General features: G+C 30.8%; 1 protein-coding gene across 4 annotated transcripts; it reads right to left on the bottom strand.

Moving 5' to 3' along the window:
* Positions 1–2,482: 2,482 nt before the first annotated feature.
* Positions 2,483–12,729, bottom strand: LOC107412400 (probable LRR receptor-like serine/threonine-protein kinase RFK1). 4 transcript variants are annotated; one of them, XM_016020180.4, is made up of 24 exons: positions 12,410–12,729; positions 11,134–11,308; positions 10,377–10,448; positions 10,214–10,282; positions 10,055–10,126; positions 9,672–9,743; positions 9,475–9,546; positions 9,324–9,395; positions 9,145–9,213; positions 8,964–9,035; positions 8,800–8,871; positions 7,736–7,804; positions 7,425–7,490; positions 6,893–6,955; positions 6,758–6,805; positions 6,546–6,589; positions 5,676–6,064; positions 5,398–5,596; positions 4,838–4,990; positions 4,195–4,304; positions 3,896–4,106; positions 3,461–3,695; positions 3,184–3,334; positions 2,483–3,015 (listed from the first exon to the last, which is right to left on the bottom strand). In XM_016020180.4, exons 1-24 carry the CDS (start codon positions 12,501–12,503, stop codon positions 2,635–2,637), a joined length of 3,030 nt encoding a protein of 1,009 aa, XP_015875666.3. In that variant the 5' UTR covers positions 12,504–12,729; the 3' UTR covers positions 2,483–2,634. The 4 variants fall into 4 exon arrangements, with proteins under 4 accessions (XP_015875666.3, XP_048323559.2, XP_015875662.3 ...); XM_048467602.2 differs by having other exon boundaries at positions 4,195–4,313; positions 11,134–11,342; positions 12,410–12,728; XM_016020176.4 differs by having other exon boundaries at positions 4,195–4,313; positions 12,410–12,728.
* Between the last annotated feature and the right edge of the window lie 4,897 nt (positions 12,730–17,626).

Genomic DNA, 17,626 nt, shown 5'->3' with positions numbered 1-17,626 from the left:
AATATCAAAAAATATCGAACATTGATAAAAATTTATCAAAAATATAAAATTTTATTTAAAAAATTTATTTTTTATTAAAATTTATATATTAGTTTATTTAATCAATCAATTATCAAATTTATTATAAAAATTTTAAAAAATATTAATAGATATTATATATCTCTTAATCAATTTAATTTATAATAAATGACAACATTATAAATAAATTATTATTTATGATAATATAAAAATATATATTTAATAAAATTATTTATTAATTAAGATAAAACAATTCTTACAATTATATTATATTGTATAAATATCATCTCAATACTCATAGAATTTTTGGTTAATTGAAAATTATTAATCTTTTCTTCGTTCTCATTTTGAAATGTAAAATGTAAAAAATAATTATTAAAAAATATATTTTTTTAATAATTTTTATGTAATTATTAATATGTTAACTATAAAAATTTTATATTAAACATAGTTGTCCTTGATGTTTAGCATGACATATTCTATCATTTTTTTTTTTGTTTAGTGTTATTAATTTAAATGTTATCATTACCAAATCTACATAATATTATATATCTATGTGATTATTTTATGTTATTATTTTTTATTTTTATATAGTCAATTATTAATTTGTAATTATGAAATTCTAATGAATGCATAGCATATATATATATATATATATATATATATTTTACCAATGAATAACCTATCAAGGTATTGAATTTAATTCACTTTGTTTTTTTTATATAATTAAATATTTAAATCAAAAGGTAAAAAATTAATAATAATTATAAAGTTAATTTGGTATCATAATTTACTAAACATTAATAATATTTCTGAATTTTTTTATAAAAAAAATTTAGAAAGTTTAATAGATGTTTTCAAACTTTTCATAGAAATTTTAAAAATTTACATGGAAATTTTTAAAATTTTGATGGATATTATAGATTTTTAATTAAATTGTTAAGGATTTTATGTGGATATTTTGATGAAAATTTTCATAATAATTTTGACAAAATTTAGATAGATATTATAGAAAGTCTATCCGTTTTTATTTGAAATCCAAATTTTTTTTATCGGTTAAAAAAAAAATCAAAAATTTCAAAAAAAAAAATTTGATATTTAAAACCATGATGATAACAATCTATGAAAGTTGATGCCGACAAGCAAAAATTCTTTTGTAATAAATAGTGAATGAGACTTTTACTTGTTTGTTTTCAAAATCATTTTTTTTTTCGATCTCTTAAAAAATCAAAAATTTCAAAAAAATTTAGAGGAAATGATATTTTAAACCATAATGAGAACCATGTATGAAACTTGATGCCGACAAGTGTAAATTCTTTTGTAATAAACAGTGAATGAGACTTTTACTTGTTTGTTTCCAATCAAATCCACATCCACACAAGTTATGTCATATTCATTGCAATGTTCCCAAGTGTCCACGACATGTTTCTGAAAATTCCATCTTAATTATTTTATTAATTAATCAATTAATTAAAAACCATATAATGTTGGGATTTAACCCACATCGTTAAGACTTCAGATTTTTAAGACTTGAATGGTGGTAATTCACCCATTGCAACTTACAAAAACACAAAGTTTATTAATAAAATTCTTTAAAAATGCATGATATTTGAAAATCATTTGAAGCCCTCTGCCTTGCCTTAATGTGCTCTCATGATGTTAAAAATTGAGAATAATTAATTAAGACTAATTTGATAGAGATTCTGTGAAGTCGATGTAGCATAAGAGTCCATATAAGAACTGATGAAGTAATGAGGGTTTGAGATTCAATTGATCCCTGTTGTGAGATTTTTTCAAAATGCATTTTTATGGCTCTTAACCGACCTTAATAGATCACCGTAAATACCGGAGTCCATTATCAATTCTGATTCTGGAACAACAGTGCGCACTTCAAGCAAACTCGGTACTGCGGACATTATGGACCTAAGCACTGGTTATGGGTTCGTTCATAATACCACTTTGATTGATCTAACTGCCTCTTCCTTGTTGAAATCAAAACTCCAATTTTGGATCCACAAACTCCATTAAATCCCCTTTCTGTTGCATGGAACAAAGGTCCTGATCAAGCACTTTGCAAAGGGATTGTAAAATAAATAAAGGGTTTGAAGTTGAACTTGCATAGACCTTGCCGGACCAGGTCTACTAAAAAGTTCATAACCACCATTCAACTGAATTTGGGCTGAGAGGCAGATTGCAATGCCAAACAACCACTCAACATACCATGTATACCTGGGTTGATGTGCGTACAGCTTGGAAAAAACTTCAATGCACCGGGTGGATGTACTGAAATATCTCTCTCTCGTACAGGTCTCCATAATTCCTCAATTCTCGCAAACACTATGATAGAGAATTATACGAGTGACAGAGAATTATGCGAGTGCCACTAAAGTTGTCAAGAATCCATGTTAGTAGCAGCAGCAGCAATACGATTTTCTTGATTGATCACGGATCAATGGTCCCAAAATAAAATAAATTCTTCACATCCCACTCTCACACGATAATCTTTATATTAAAAAAACAATGTTGAAAATTTTTGTGTCAAAGAATAATAAGAGGTTTACATAATTGACTATAAGTACATGTATGAGGCTGAATAACACCATTTACTCACCAAAGTCAGGAGGATACGGGTTCTCTATTGGTTTCATAGATGTCAACGCCAGATGTCGAAGTAGAGCTGAATGTATGAACCGTCGTTGAAATTTGAATTTGGCTTCCACTCGAACTGTGACTCTGTCTCTCCCGGTGGAGGTCTCTCATGGCCTTGAACCTCAAGTCTTCACCGTAGCTACTGGGTTCTGGGACCACATCTGGAACAGTCATCCGTCCTTCAAGCATGCTCACCACTTCAGACATAGTCGGCCGAAGCGAAGCAGATGCATTTGTGCACAGGAGAGCTATTTTAACCGTAATTTCCGCTTCTTTTATGTTTATATCCGAGCCTAAATTCTCATCAATCAGTTCCGTCAAGGTTCCACTTTGTTGCGCATGACAGGCCTGCAGCATAAATATTTTCACTTTTTAGTGTCCACCGAAGTAGTTCCGATTCTGAATCACAATGCTTTTAGTAGCTTGCCACAAATTCAATAACAATGATGGCAAACAGATAATGAATTAAATTTAAGAAACAAAAAATTCCAAGCAGGATAGAAAGTTCTTGCATACCCAATCTAAAAGACAGACACTATCGTTAGTTGGTACATAACTATTGTTGTTCTTCCCACTAACAATTTCCAAGGCCACAACTCCAAAACTGTAAACGTCTGCTTTGTAGGTAAGGTGGCCCCACAATGCATATTCCGGAGCCATATATCCTCTGCAATCAGATTCTCAAGACTTGTAAGTCAAAATTGAAAAATTAAGCAAATTTTGATATATCATATAACTATGTAATCCTTGCATGTCTGTGTGTGCAGATATAAACATAAGTATGACCACTCACATTGTCCCGGCAACTCGGGTGCTGATATGAGACTTTTCCTCTTCATCAAGTTTAGCCAATCCAAAATCAGAAATTTTAGGATTTAAGTCCCTATCCAGCAGCACATTAGTGGTTTTGATGTCTCTGTGAACAATTTTTAGTCTGGATTCTTCATGAAGGAAAGCTAGACCTTTTGCTATCCCAATACAAATCTTATGCCTTGTCGGCCAATCCAGCTTAAGCCGATTTTCTCGACCTATAAAATAACCAAGAAAATGAAATCTGCTAGCAAATCTTACTTGGGTACTAAAGAGGTAGACTGGAAGAAACCAGAAAAAGAACTCATCTAAAACTCAAATCATCATATAGTCATGTTAAACAATATATTCACCAACTAAAATCAGTTACTTTGATGAAATCATGATTTTTATGGTTCAGTAAATGAATCAAACTTACCAAATAAAGCACGTGCAAGGCTATTATTTTCCATGTACTCATACACAAGCAATAACTGATCTGATTCAATACAACACCCATGAAGCTTTACAAGATTTGGATGCTGCACACAGGAGATCATGCCTATCTCATTTAAGAATTCTCGATTTCCCTGCCTTGACATAGATGAGAGCTGCTTTACTGCAATAACAGTTCCATCTGGTAATTGACCCTGCACCCCAATCCTTACAATTACATATCTGAAGTAGAAGAGGAAAAAGTACAGCAGAGAAATAAATCATGAACAACAATAAAAATACCTTGTATACAGGACCAAAACCACCTTCTCCAATCTTGTTCTCATTATCAAAATCATTGGTAGCAGCTTTTATCTGTTTCAAGGTAAAAGTTCCTGTCTGCATATCTAGGCCTGTAAGATCTGATCATTGTCACAAAGGAAAAGTACAGAATGAACTCATTGAATTTCATTCTTATTTCTTGCTTCAGAAACACATAGAGATTATGCTTACATATGACATGCAACCACTAGCATGAGATGAGAATGTTTCTATTCAAAGGCTAGCCATATAAATTGGGTTTCTCAGCCCCACTCAAATAGTTGGATCCTCACTAGCATATGCATGCTCGCAACATACTCATCTACGGACTAAACATTTTCTTCATTCATTCTCTAGAATCTGCACCAAGGGAGTGATTAAACGCTATGATGATGAACCATCACCTCATGTATGGTACAAGAAACTGAATACCTCTTGTAAAGCAACTTAAGATATTAAATCAGGAATTTTTGGGCCTGCTCTTTGGAGATGCTTGAAGTGACACAATTATACAAACATCCAAGTGCATAATAAGGAAAAATTCTGATAAAAAAGAGAATCCAGAGATTTCTATGCACAAAACAAATGACATTTTTAAGAATAGCACTTATAGGATTATATGCACCTTGTTTTCTTCCCCTTCTTCCTTGGAAATAGCCTTTCCACCAAAGAATTCCTAGTATAACAAATACAAGACATGATGCTCCCACAACAACGCCGGCGATGATGGGAACATTGTTCTTGGAGTTACCTCCACCATCTGAGCAACGTTTGTCATCTGCACAACAGGGCAAACTAGGTCAAGCTAACAGAACCGATACTTTAATATGATCGTGACAAGGAAATATAGCAAAGCAGTTCATTTGATAACAAAGACATAACTCAGAGTTTGCAAAGTATTATAATAAGAAATAGTCATTGAAGCAGAAAGAAAATGATAAAGGTGCCTGGCATGCCTTCCTCACTTAAGTGTATTCCTATGATGACTATTACACTACATTACAAGTTTATAATATGACTTTTCAGTTCAAAGGTATGCTTATACTAAGAGGACTTTTTTCTTAGCACTGAATAATTTCAAGGCAAAAGGGTTGAGAAACTTGATCTGTAAATGATACAAAAAAATTAAAAAATTAAGAAATAAAGTAAAAATTTTTGGAAAAAAGGACCATAAGAGTGACCCACCAGACACCACAGAAATAGCTGATATAAGGGGGCCATAAACTCCTCTATCAGGAATCCTCGTTGTCCCTTTGCCAGCAAAATAGAATCCGATCTCCAAGACATTATTTGTCACACTAACATTATTTATAGGTTTTACTGTTGGCTTCTCAGCAATCTTTGCCTCATCTTCAATATTGAAATCCTTCCACACTAATTTTTCCTAAAAGTAGAACAAAGTGTTCCATGGTCACCATTAAATTCAAACTTAAAGATACAAACTGCATTGCCTCTTTAATTACCTGAACATAGATATCAAATATACGCCTCCCAAGACTACTATATGTTTGGTCATTTGTAAACTGTATCTCTGCAAAGTGGAGATTCACAGTATAGTTCCCATTTTCTAAGCAACGATGAAAGTAAGTGAGAGAAATTGGAGATATACGGGCCGTTTTATATAATTCAGAGACATTCAATGACTGTAAAGTGGCAATGTAACGTGCATTTTGGAAATTATTATCATCCATGAAGTCTCCAGTGCTACTAAATCCCCAATTACTGTTTTCATTTAAAAAATATTTTGCACTGCCACCTTCAACTCCTCCGTCTCCTTCATATAGAATCCTCTTTTTATTTTCCTCAATGGTGACATCATTCCCACCAGAATTGACATGCATACAAGTCGAATCTGCGACGATAGGAGAAAGAATACAAACAAGATTTTAGTAATACAAGTATACAACATTCTGATGTGCTAAGGTAAATACACTAAATTACCCAAACATACATGAGACTTTTATTTTGTATATCAAGCAAGGTTTAAATTCCACGTCCAAGCACAATAAGAAAAAGTTCAATAATTCAAAAGTGCTTAGTAAAGAATGATTTTACAACCATAGAGTATGGCAAGGCTAAATTCTATATGTTTTCAGATACAATCTTCATAAACTCTATGGCTGGAATTAATTACAGAGCATTCCTAATTGTCAAAATATTTCTGAATAAAACCACCTACATTATGTTGATTTCATTAATATCTTTCAGTAAAATTCTTAAATGAAGGTGATTTCATATATAAGTTTAACAAAATTACTCATCAGAATACATCCATTGAGACTCATGTTGAATGGTAGCCCATATTCTACAAGCATAAAAGAGCATTTCCTTACATCGTGGACAGTAGAAATTGTTCCGGCATGGAACATATCCTCTTCTGGGATTGAGTGAAAAGATATATATTAGTAGGGAATGTTGCACGGTATATATGAACATCAATATCCTGACTTTAAATTCCAGGAACTTGAAAAGTTTTGTAAGTCAGCAAAAGATTGCAACCCAAAAAAAAAATAAATAAATAAAAGAACTTGACGGAGGGTATTACAAGTTGTTATCAGTTGAAGAGCTTCGGAACAGATTTAAGTTTAGATTCCTAAAGAAAAGAAAATAAACAAAAATCAGTTTAAAATCCATTTGAAAGAGTGAAAGACTTTAAACTATATTAGAAGAGTCTGCTGACATGTTCTCTTGACAAGTAGGTTGCTCAGGGCCTTGCCATGTGAAGTTATTGAACGAAAGATCACTGCATACAAGCATAAAAAGAAAACATCACTTGATGAATGAACAACACAAAAATAATTGCTAGGGACTAGCAGTGAGTATTTTACTTGTATTAAATGCCAAGAAAAGGATGTTGTAAGAGTAAATGGGTTCTCCATATGATAATGAGGACCTCGTTAAGCAACCATCAACCCCTAAAGTTTAAGTTGAAAAGAACTGGGTTCGACTATTGAAATCAAGGTATAACATGAACATATACTAGGTTTAGCAGCAGGATTTCAAAGGATAACAACAAAAAATATAATATGTTAATCTAAATGGACAGTAAAAAATTCTACCACAAAGTCAATCGCCATCGGATTGATGAATACTAGAAATTCAAATGCAGTGCAGAAACTTTTGGATACAAAAGGGAGCATCCAAAACAAAATGACAGCAAATAGGCAAAAAATAATTAAAAATATTGAAGGCATCCCAGATAAGAAACATACACACTGCTTCCACCCTTTAAGGTTGAGTCTGGTACAGTTCCAGTCATCGAGTTGCCAGTTAAAAAGCTAACACAGGCAACATCAGAGGTTTAGAATAATCCAAAAGCAACAACGAAACTGATATAAAACTGTATATTATGCATATATATCTGCATTATATGATGTTTAATAGTTCAGACACATCAAATGGGTTTCTTGTCTGGAAATAAATCCATACAGTTCCACTTAATTTCAAAGATTTACATAGTTTTTACTTAATGAAATATCAAATCTATGTACAAATGCAGCATAGGTTTGAGTAATATACTTACAGGAATCTCATACGTTCCAAGTTTAATGTGGCTGGAATTTCCCCAACTAACTTGTTAAAACTGAGATCCCTGTCCCAATCACAATAAAACAAGGTAATCACCCTTCATCCATAAACCATAGTCCAACAGTAGAAAAAGAAAGGATTTATCGATTTTTGAAAATGGAGAACATTAATTATTCAGGGATTACTTGGTTAGCATTATTGAGATAACAATTTACTCCTGACATATGAAAGCGAGCTTGGCAAGTAGATAGGCTAACTTCTTCTTTTTTCTTCATTGCTCTCCACAGAGAATGCAAATTAGACTTTGATAGCAAGAGAAGAACTGACAAGTATATGGGTATTTTTTTAATTATAAAAAAAGGTAAATGCAACTTGTTTATACCAAATATGCATCATGTTTACAAATGGAACTAGTTGACAAGTGTTTGTATAAGTCCAGAAACATGTGTACATGATTAGATTTGTACAGATGATTGGTTTACTTGGTAGTTCATAACGTTCAACGACTCAAAGCGCCTTTTTTTTTTTTTTTTTTGGGGTAAATCTTAAGAGTAATTTGAAACTTAATTCTAAAATTTCAATTATGATCACAGTAACAATTTTTCATCCTTTGCAGAGATTCTACTATGTTTCCCTTTCTTTGTCATTTCAATAAACTGCCTCTACATAAATAAAAAAATACATGAATGGATAATAATGGAAATTGGCAAGTACCGCCCAAGCAACCTTTTTATTCGACAGCAGCACCTTTTGTCTTTAAACTTCAACTCATTTAACTCTGATCAACTCACAGACCTCAATCTCACATTAAAAAAATATAAAAAAATAATAATAAAAAATAAAAAATAAAAGAACATTCGAGATCTTACTACTGAAAACATGCTTGATATATATTGTTGGGCCCATTTCCTACTAAGTATAGCTTTTAGGATGGATCGTGATTTAAACTTACATTAAGGTTTCCTCTGCAAAGTGCTAGTTTGTGTCTGTTGTGTGAGTGACTTAAACACGGAATCTAATAAAAGCTTTCTAAACCAGATCTTTACAAGTCTTACTTACAACATTTCTAGACTCTGCAGCGTCCAGATGTATGAAGGGATCTCTCCGGAAATATTACAATTTCTCAAAACCCTAAAATAAATAACTGAATTGCATTAAATAAATCACCATTAAATAGATGAAATAGATGACATGATATTTATTGATATTGAAATTCTACATACAATCTTATTATTTTTGTCATGTTTTCCAACATAGGAAACTTCTGCTGCGGTCCAGGAATATCACTGAGCCGCCTACATATAAAAACATTCATGGAACCAAAGGGAAAACAATAAGGAAAAAAGCTTAACCAAAGCCAAAAAATATAACTATTAAATGAAATCGAGAAGGCCCTTTACTCACAGTTCTTGTAAATTACTCAAAAGTGATATATTTGGAATGGGACCTTCAAGTCCACTTGCATGCATTTCTCTTCAATAATTTAAATATATGTAAGAATAACTATTAGAAGATAATCACAAAACATAAATCACCTAGGATAGCTCAAGGAGCTTTTTGTTGGACAGAAACAAAGATCTTACAATCGGTTGAGCTGTCTCCAATTCTGTATGAAATCAGGTATGCTTCCATTGAAGTTATTATCATTTATTCTCCTGCATTGACAACACAAGGTATTAGTTCAACAGGTATACTAACATCATGCTTGAAGGAAAACACAGACTGAAACTTTACAAATCTGTTAAGTTGCTCAGCCCAGAAAATGTAACTGGCAGGCTTCCAGTCAATTGATTGGAGGACAGCATCCTGCAATGGCAATATAAAACAAATGAGCCACCATGCTACGTTCATTTCTTACTTCAGAAATATACCGACAATGAAAAGAACAAACTTAAGAACAAAACAAACACAAAAGAGATTAGATGTCTTACAAAGTTTGCAAGTTGGATAATCTCCCAAGACGAGGAGGAACAACTCCAGAAAATTGGTTTGCTTCAAGGGTCCTGAATAATTATTGAGGAAAAAGGAAAAGGTATTTAAGAAAAGAATAATATTTAAAATATTCAAAGAGAGGGTACAGAATCATACTATATAGACTGGGAAATTTCAAAATGAAAAGGTTTCTTCCTTCATGGATGGAAACATAAAAGATCACAGAGCATCTGATGAAAGTCAGCAATAGTTGTAGACTGGGTAAACATGCTACATTTGTTACCCATGTTGACCTTAACCAGGACTGCTTCAATTACCATAACTTCACTCCCGTATTTTAAAAATAAATAAAAAGGGAGAGAAACCAAAATTGGAAACTTACAGGTATGTGAGAGTGGTAATATTTCCCAACTCCTCTGGAATCTCCCCTGACAAGCGATTAACAAGAAGAGAGCTGCACGGTATTTTCAAGTTAATCTAAAGCAAGAACAGTTTAATTAAAACTTAAAAAGTTAAACCGCCAGGTCTGGCAAGAGCTCACATTGAGGTTAACTTCAATGAACCCCATTCTCGTGGTACTGTACCGTGGAGATAATTTAAAGCCAAATCACTGCACATAAATGAAGAAAGAAAAAACAAATCATTTAACACGTGTCATGAAACAGAAACAAACAGTATGATGAAAATTTTCAAAGTGCTCTTACATTTCTCGAAGGGAAGGAAGTTTAAACAGTTGAGTTGGCAGCACACCAGGTAGATTATAACCCTTGAGTTCTCTATGAAACATGATAAATTATAGTTTAAATATGAAGCAGAGAACAAATTTTATCAAAAATGTAGAATAATTATAATGCCCTAATTGCATTTTAAAAATGCTTAAAAGTTGCAACAGAAGTAGCCTTAAAGTAAATTTTTTGGGTTGGCCATATTTATAACGATCTGGAACAATCTTTTCTTTACATGATAATAATGTAAGGTAGGTATATGCAAACCTACCTGGATGCAAAACTACCTCTGTATTACATTTTGAAATAACAACATCCTCCTATAGTATGGTACCATGTTTGTAGTGTCAACTTCATCCTAATATCTCCACATCTCAACTGTTTTGTTTGTCAAATTAGCAACAATACAATTATCACCAATAACAGTTTAAGCAATTGGTGAAAACATAAAACCCCGCCTCACTGTCAAAACCATTATTGTCACCTAACCGAGATAAATCCCTTCCCCGCTACACTAGAACCTCTTCTCGCACTCATGAACTTTGAAATATGGAATCTTAACTTGAATCATAATGAAACAAGGAAAATCTTGTACTGAACCTAACCCCGTTTGAGTCTATATTAACCTTAAATATTATTATCATTATCCATAAAAGCCTCCATAATTCAAATGCATAGAAAAATGCACAAGTAATCAATGTAATATTTTTCAGTAAAGAAAATGAGGGAATTATACATCCTTACGACATGACAGTCAGTGCTGTTGTTGCCTTGGCATTCACAACCAATGCTACTTTCAGACCCCTTTGGTGGCTCTGGTGTTACCCCAACCACTTCAATTTGGCAAGAGTCACTATTAAACTTCCAGTATGTTGCACCCAACGTTGTAACTATTTCTTCAAGAGCATCAACTGTCCATGACAAAATAACCATCAAAGAACAAACCTGTGTTAGAGTACAAGAGCATGTTAAAAATAATGGTAGTTACGTTAATGTACCCCCATTTTGATAATTACAAATGCATGTAAGTATAACCAAAGGCATACTTGGAGATTTGTCATGGATCTCAGATATAGATTTTTTCTACAATTATTCTGTAGCCAGATCACCAGGTTCTGTACCGTGGATCTATTTATGAAAATAGAACTTAAGATAATGAGCCTTGAACAACTCTTACATTTACAGTATTATCCACAAATAAATAAATAAATGTGTTAGGCTTGTTCTATTTACAACTTTCAACACTGAAGCTCAAGAATTCCTTCCGTTATATCATTTACAGTATAGTAAAATAAAAATAAAAATTAAAGTCAACTAGTGTTTCTATGACAATTTACCACGAGGCAAAGAACAAATTTGATTTCAATAGACGAAAAATGGTGTATACGATGTTCAAGAACTGAAGAAAGTTTTAGCCCCAAAAATTTCCATAGATCTCATCAAGAAGCAAAGGACGTAAAATCCGAGAACGACAGTATCACTTTAATAACAATTACGTCAAGTAAATAGTCCTATTTGAATACTTAATCTCTGGATTCATTCAGCAACCTTAGAAATCAAAGTTATCCAACATTCAAGTTGTCTCTTTTTATAACTAATGGCATCTGAACTAACTTAAGAAGCAAATTGACTTAGAGGTGCTACAAAGAATTCAAAATTGGTTTCTAAGGCAAGGGAAACTAAATGCAGACGATAAGAATTAGACAGCCCAAGAAAAGTATCAAAGGGAATTAAAGCCCCCACTGAAAAGCATCAAAGGAATTCCTTGTAGAGAAAAGGAGCTATTTTTACCATTTAATCACTGGGAAAATACTAGGGGGGAGGGGGGGGGGGGGGGGGGGGGAAAGAAAAAAAAAAAAAACTTGATTATTTCAGAGGACTCAACCCAACTAATACAAACAGTTGTGCTGGTTTATTAGTTTCACTACCAACCCAAGATTCAAAAAAAAAAATCAGCTCATTCTTTTCGCCCCACATTTCCTCAACAACAAAAACAGAGGAAAAGCTCTTACCTTCTTCCTGTGGCAAACTCGATTCAGCAAATCTCAGGAACCTGAAGCAGCTCATTGCTACAATTAAGATAGCAAGCAGATTCTTAGCCAGCATGGTCAAATTTTTCAGATTTGGGACAAAAATATTCCAACTTTGTGAAGGAACTGTATCCGAAAGCTGATATTTTTTTTAATTTAGCTATGCAGAAAGAAGATAGACCACCCACTATCTTTGAACGAGGTTGGTTGTAAGCCAAGTGCATCTATGAAATTGACATTTGAAAATGACCCAGATGGGGAAATTGGGAACCCATCAACCATGCATGTTTTCACTCTAGACAATTATATATATATATATATAGATAGATATATAAATATATATGTATATATGTACAACTCTCAATCTAAAGCATTTATATGACTGCTAGCAATGTTTGAAATGATGAGGAAAGTAACGGGTAAGGATTTGACTCTGAAGCTGTGTGCCTGTGTACGGTTGGACTTTCTCCTGTCTTCTTCCCAATAAATCAATTTTGATATACTGTCTTCTTTTTTTTTTTTTTAAAAGAAAATTCAAATTTATCTATATTGTATTCCATTTGCGTTACAGTTTGACATTTCTACCTCGCTGCTGTTACAAAGAGCTAGACCTTTGACCCAAAAAAATTTAAGTATTTAAAAACAAAGTCAAAAACAAAAATAAATAAAAAATAATAAGCAAAAAACAAAAAACAAAAACCAAAATTTAATTTCCTTTTATTGGGGTCCTCTACCTTTAAGGAAATTTCGATAAACATGTTCTCGTGTGAGGTGTAGTGTAGTGATGAGAGACAAGGCATGGCTCCACGAAATGTTTATCACTGTTTACATGTTGAGCAAATTGAATTTGATGATCATCAAGTGGAATTTGATTTGCAACATATTCATTTCTCTGACATTTTGTCAGGGACCAAAACATTCTTAAATTGCTTCTTAAACAGATTCATCATTATCAATGAGGTTATCGTGCAAATATATTATAGTTCTAAAGAAAATGTAAATAATGATAGTATTCTTCATAATTACCCAAAAAAAAATAATAATAATAATAATAGTATTCTTCATCGTCATATTCCAAATAAATAGTAAAAAATGTTTTGTTTTTTAGCCTAAAAACAAAAAAAGAAAAAAAAAATTATACACATGCCAAACTAACATTTGGTGTCCTTAGATAAGGTGGGCATTAAATAAAAACTATAAATGTAAATGCGTATGCTTAGAGATTCTTTTTTTATATTTGAGAATTAATTATTGCAATTGAACTTTCTATGAGTTGTATTTGTAGTAAAATCATTGAAAGTACATTGGAAAAAAATTCATCTCCCTTAAATTGTAACAAAGATTAAAAAAAAAAAAAGAAAAATTCCTTCAACCGTCGGATTTCATATCTAGATAAAAATAAATAAATTTACAAAAAAAAAAAAAAAAAGTAAACGAATCACCATATCATTTAATTATCACCAAAAGAAATTTTAAAAATTTTAATATATATCAACATGGTGTTACAAAATAAAACATTGACAATACAACAAGATTATATATATATATATATATATGTGTGTGTGTGTGTATTGGCACCATGTAAGGTAAACAATAAATTAGCTCCATTACAAGTAGAATATTAATTACGTTGACAATTATTCGTAAGGTACAGGGGTTAGGCAAATATTAAAGCAGGAAAAAAAAAAAGTATTGGGTAAGGAACTCCAAGTTACCTAATTAATACTCTATTAATCATATTAAAGCTATTTAAATTTTATATTATTCTATTGATTTTTATTGATTATCATTTATATTAGCATATACTCCATTAATCATTAACAAATTATAACATTTTATCACCTCGTTTGGTATTCAAAAATAAGTCTAACTACATCATCGCATATTGAGCCAAAAGAAAAAAGAGAAAAAAAATAAATAAATAACAAAACAACTAAAGCATTACATAAATTTGGTTTTTTTTTGGGGGGGCGGGGGGGGAAGGCACTTACAACCATTTTATTTGACAAAGTTGTACAGATTTATTACTTTATTGTAACTTTTTTCTTCTTTTTGTGTATATATATATATATATATTATCGAACGAAGCTTTTTTATTAGTTTGATAATTTTAACTTGTGTTAACTTTAAATGTTCCAACATGCAGAACATGCATTCTGCATTAGTGTCTTTTCTTTTTTTTTTCTTTTTTTTTCCCTTGTTCATAAAATAATTCTCATTTTTGTTGTAATTAATTAGACTTTAGCACACCTTATTTGGCTTCTTATTCCATATTGCAAGTTGCATGTAAAAAGAAATATATATATATATGTAAAGTTCTAATCATGCTTATTTAACTGACACGTATGTCCTTTTTTTTCCCAAAAAAACAAAGGAGGAGGGAATTTGTCAAAACAGGTGTCATGGAAAGTCATACATTAGCAGTCCTTTTTTTTGTTTTTTTTTGGGTAACAATGGTATAATACAGTAGCACTTCTATTCAACCACGTTTAGTTAAATGTTATAAAATCCTACTACGTTTTCTAATTAAACTGTAAATCTAGTGAATATATTTTCCTCGCAGTGTATATATAGAAGCAACATATGAATAAATACATATTACCAAAAAACATATGAATAAATACCAATTACCAAATAAAAACTTATGAATAAATACAGCTGGTAATTTTTAAGTTTCCTAAGCATATCTTAATTTCGTCGTTAAATGGAAAAGAAAAACAAAACAAAATAAAATAAAATAAAATAAGAGAGGAAAAGTAAACCGCATGACATGCTGCAGTTTAGTCAAATACATCAATATTAGTTTATTTATGTATAAATGGATGTAATTTTTCAAAACCTCACTAATGTTCACGTTGTCTATTGACAAATCGGTTGGCAGCCAACAAAAAGGAAAAAAGAAAAATTATTTGGTTTTTGAAAAGCATAGAAATTCTTGTTGTGCTCATTTATCAACTTTTGGAAATGGGCTTTAATAAATATGGTAGTCTGGAATAGTCAATGATATTGCGTAAGAGTTTCCAGTGGCTGCTACTGCTAATTAAAGAAGACAAAGCAATTTTTGTCTATTAAACTGTCGCAATCAACCAAGTCTACACATATACTTTATAAATATGGTAGCAAAGATAGACTATGAATTGTATCCCCAATACTAAATAAAAGTGACTTGAGAGAATTTAACAAAGTTGATGGGTCGCAATCTTATCTCTAGCCAGTGTGTTCACAGTTAATGCCAAAAAAGACTAAACTAAATCGAAAGAGCTAGCATATATATATATATATATATATATATATATGTATGTATGTACAAAATTGTCCAGTTTTATTATTTTTTAATACCAAAATTTTTTTTTTTCATTAATATAGATTCGTTTGATTAAATTAATGAAAATAAAGTTTTAACTTATAGAATTTTGTATAATAAATTTTTTTTAAAAAAAATTAATAAATATTTTATTGTAAATAAAAAAAATTATATTAAATTTTCAAATAAAATAAAATAAATTTTTTTAAAAAAAAATTAAATTTTAAATTTTTTAAAATAATTTAAAAAAATTCATATTTTTTGTTAATAAATATTTATTAATTTTTATCAAATATTTTTATTTTTTTATAAAAAAAATTTAATCTTTAAATAGAATTTTAGAAATAAAAAAAAATCATACCAAACATAACTTTAATAATTATGGGGATTCGATGATAAAGCTATATATTGGGTTCATGCATGCACCAAATTAATAAGATAATCAACTGTTCTTTCAGAGACAGTACCGCTAGCAGCCAAAAAATAAAACAGTAGTTTATTTTATTATTATTATTTTCTTACAACATGAGGAGGGGGAAATTTTTAATGAGGTCGAAGTTTGATCCCTGTATCTAAAATTGTATTTTTAGTAATTTTACTAGTAGATCAAATCCAAGAGTATAAAATTAAAAAAATTAAGAACTACTGTTTTTTTTTTCCTCAAATATAACATTATTGAGTTCAGAAAATCTTTTTAGTATGCTAACTGCGTGCTTGTGCACAGGCACAGGCTAAGGTTTGCCACCATTAATTTTCTTATCAAAACAAAGAAAAAAAGGAAGGATTTGCAATGTCCATTTTCATGTGTTTATTATATATATACTTGGGAATCAATAATTTGAACCGGCCGGTACCATGCATAATTGCAAATATACTTTATTTTTTCAAGTCATCGCTTTATTCCTTAATTATAATAAATTGAAAGAAGACCATAGTTAAAAAGCTAGAAATGTAAATATGTTATTCAGGTCTCAGTTCAGAAACATGATATGGGTAGTAAAATAAAAGGATAATTATAATATGTTGTATTAATTTGATATATTTTGTTTGTTATGGCCAACCAATGTCTACCAGCTGTCCAATAATATTGTATTGCATTTAGAGCCGTGGGAACAAATCCTGCCTACCAAACCGCTACTTTAGTTATTTTATAATATTATTATCTCCTCAAAAAGATAAGTTTTGATTGGGAGTCTTTCCAATTTTATTTATTTATTTATTTTCTTATTATGATTATTACTATTATTATTATTATTATTTTGCTTCATTAATTGGTAAAGTGGTGTTGACTTGTTTATAATTAATTAATCAATTTATGTATATGTCACGCATTTCATAATTGTTGCTTATAAATTCTCTTCAAAACGACAATTGATGTTCTAAAATCACGCCCTAAATTCGAGCTCATCATTAGTGTGTTCTAAAATGCGCAATTGGTTTTCCAAAAAAAAAAAATTTTGAGGAAAAAAAAAATGTACAAGTGGAGATGCAGTATTATATATGCTATCCTTTATTACAGGTCATAAGTCGTCTTCTAAACCAGATAATAGATCATATATAATGCTTTATTTCTAATTATCATGGTTTATCTTATGATATTTTAGATTAGAGATTCAAATTTAAATTATTATATGAGAGAACATTAATTTTTATCATTAGATTGTCTCTGCAGGTCACAGCTCACAACTCCTTTTTTTTTTTTTTTTTTACATGTAGCACAATAAGTCTTTTTTTAAGATTTTCCCTAGCTATATTCGTATGTGTGCATATAAAACATAAACATTTAATCCATTTTCTTCCAACTTCTGAATTAAGTACTCTAGAAAGAGGATGAGAAACTTTTATTTAACACCAATACTTGAATTGGTTTGGTTGTAACCTTAAATTTCTTGTAT

This window comes from Ziziphus jujuba, chromosome 1 (genome assembly GCF_031755915.1).
Source record: "Ziziphus jujuba cultivar Dongzao chromosome 1, ASM3175591v1".
NCBI lineage: Eukaryota > Viridiplantae > Streptophyta > Magnoliopsida > Rosales > Rhamnaceae > Ziziphus > Ziziphus jujuba.
Note: the sequence above shows the minus strand (reverse complement) of the source record. Positions and strands in the feature narration are given on the sequence as shown.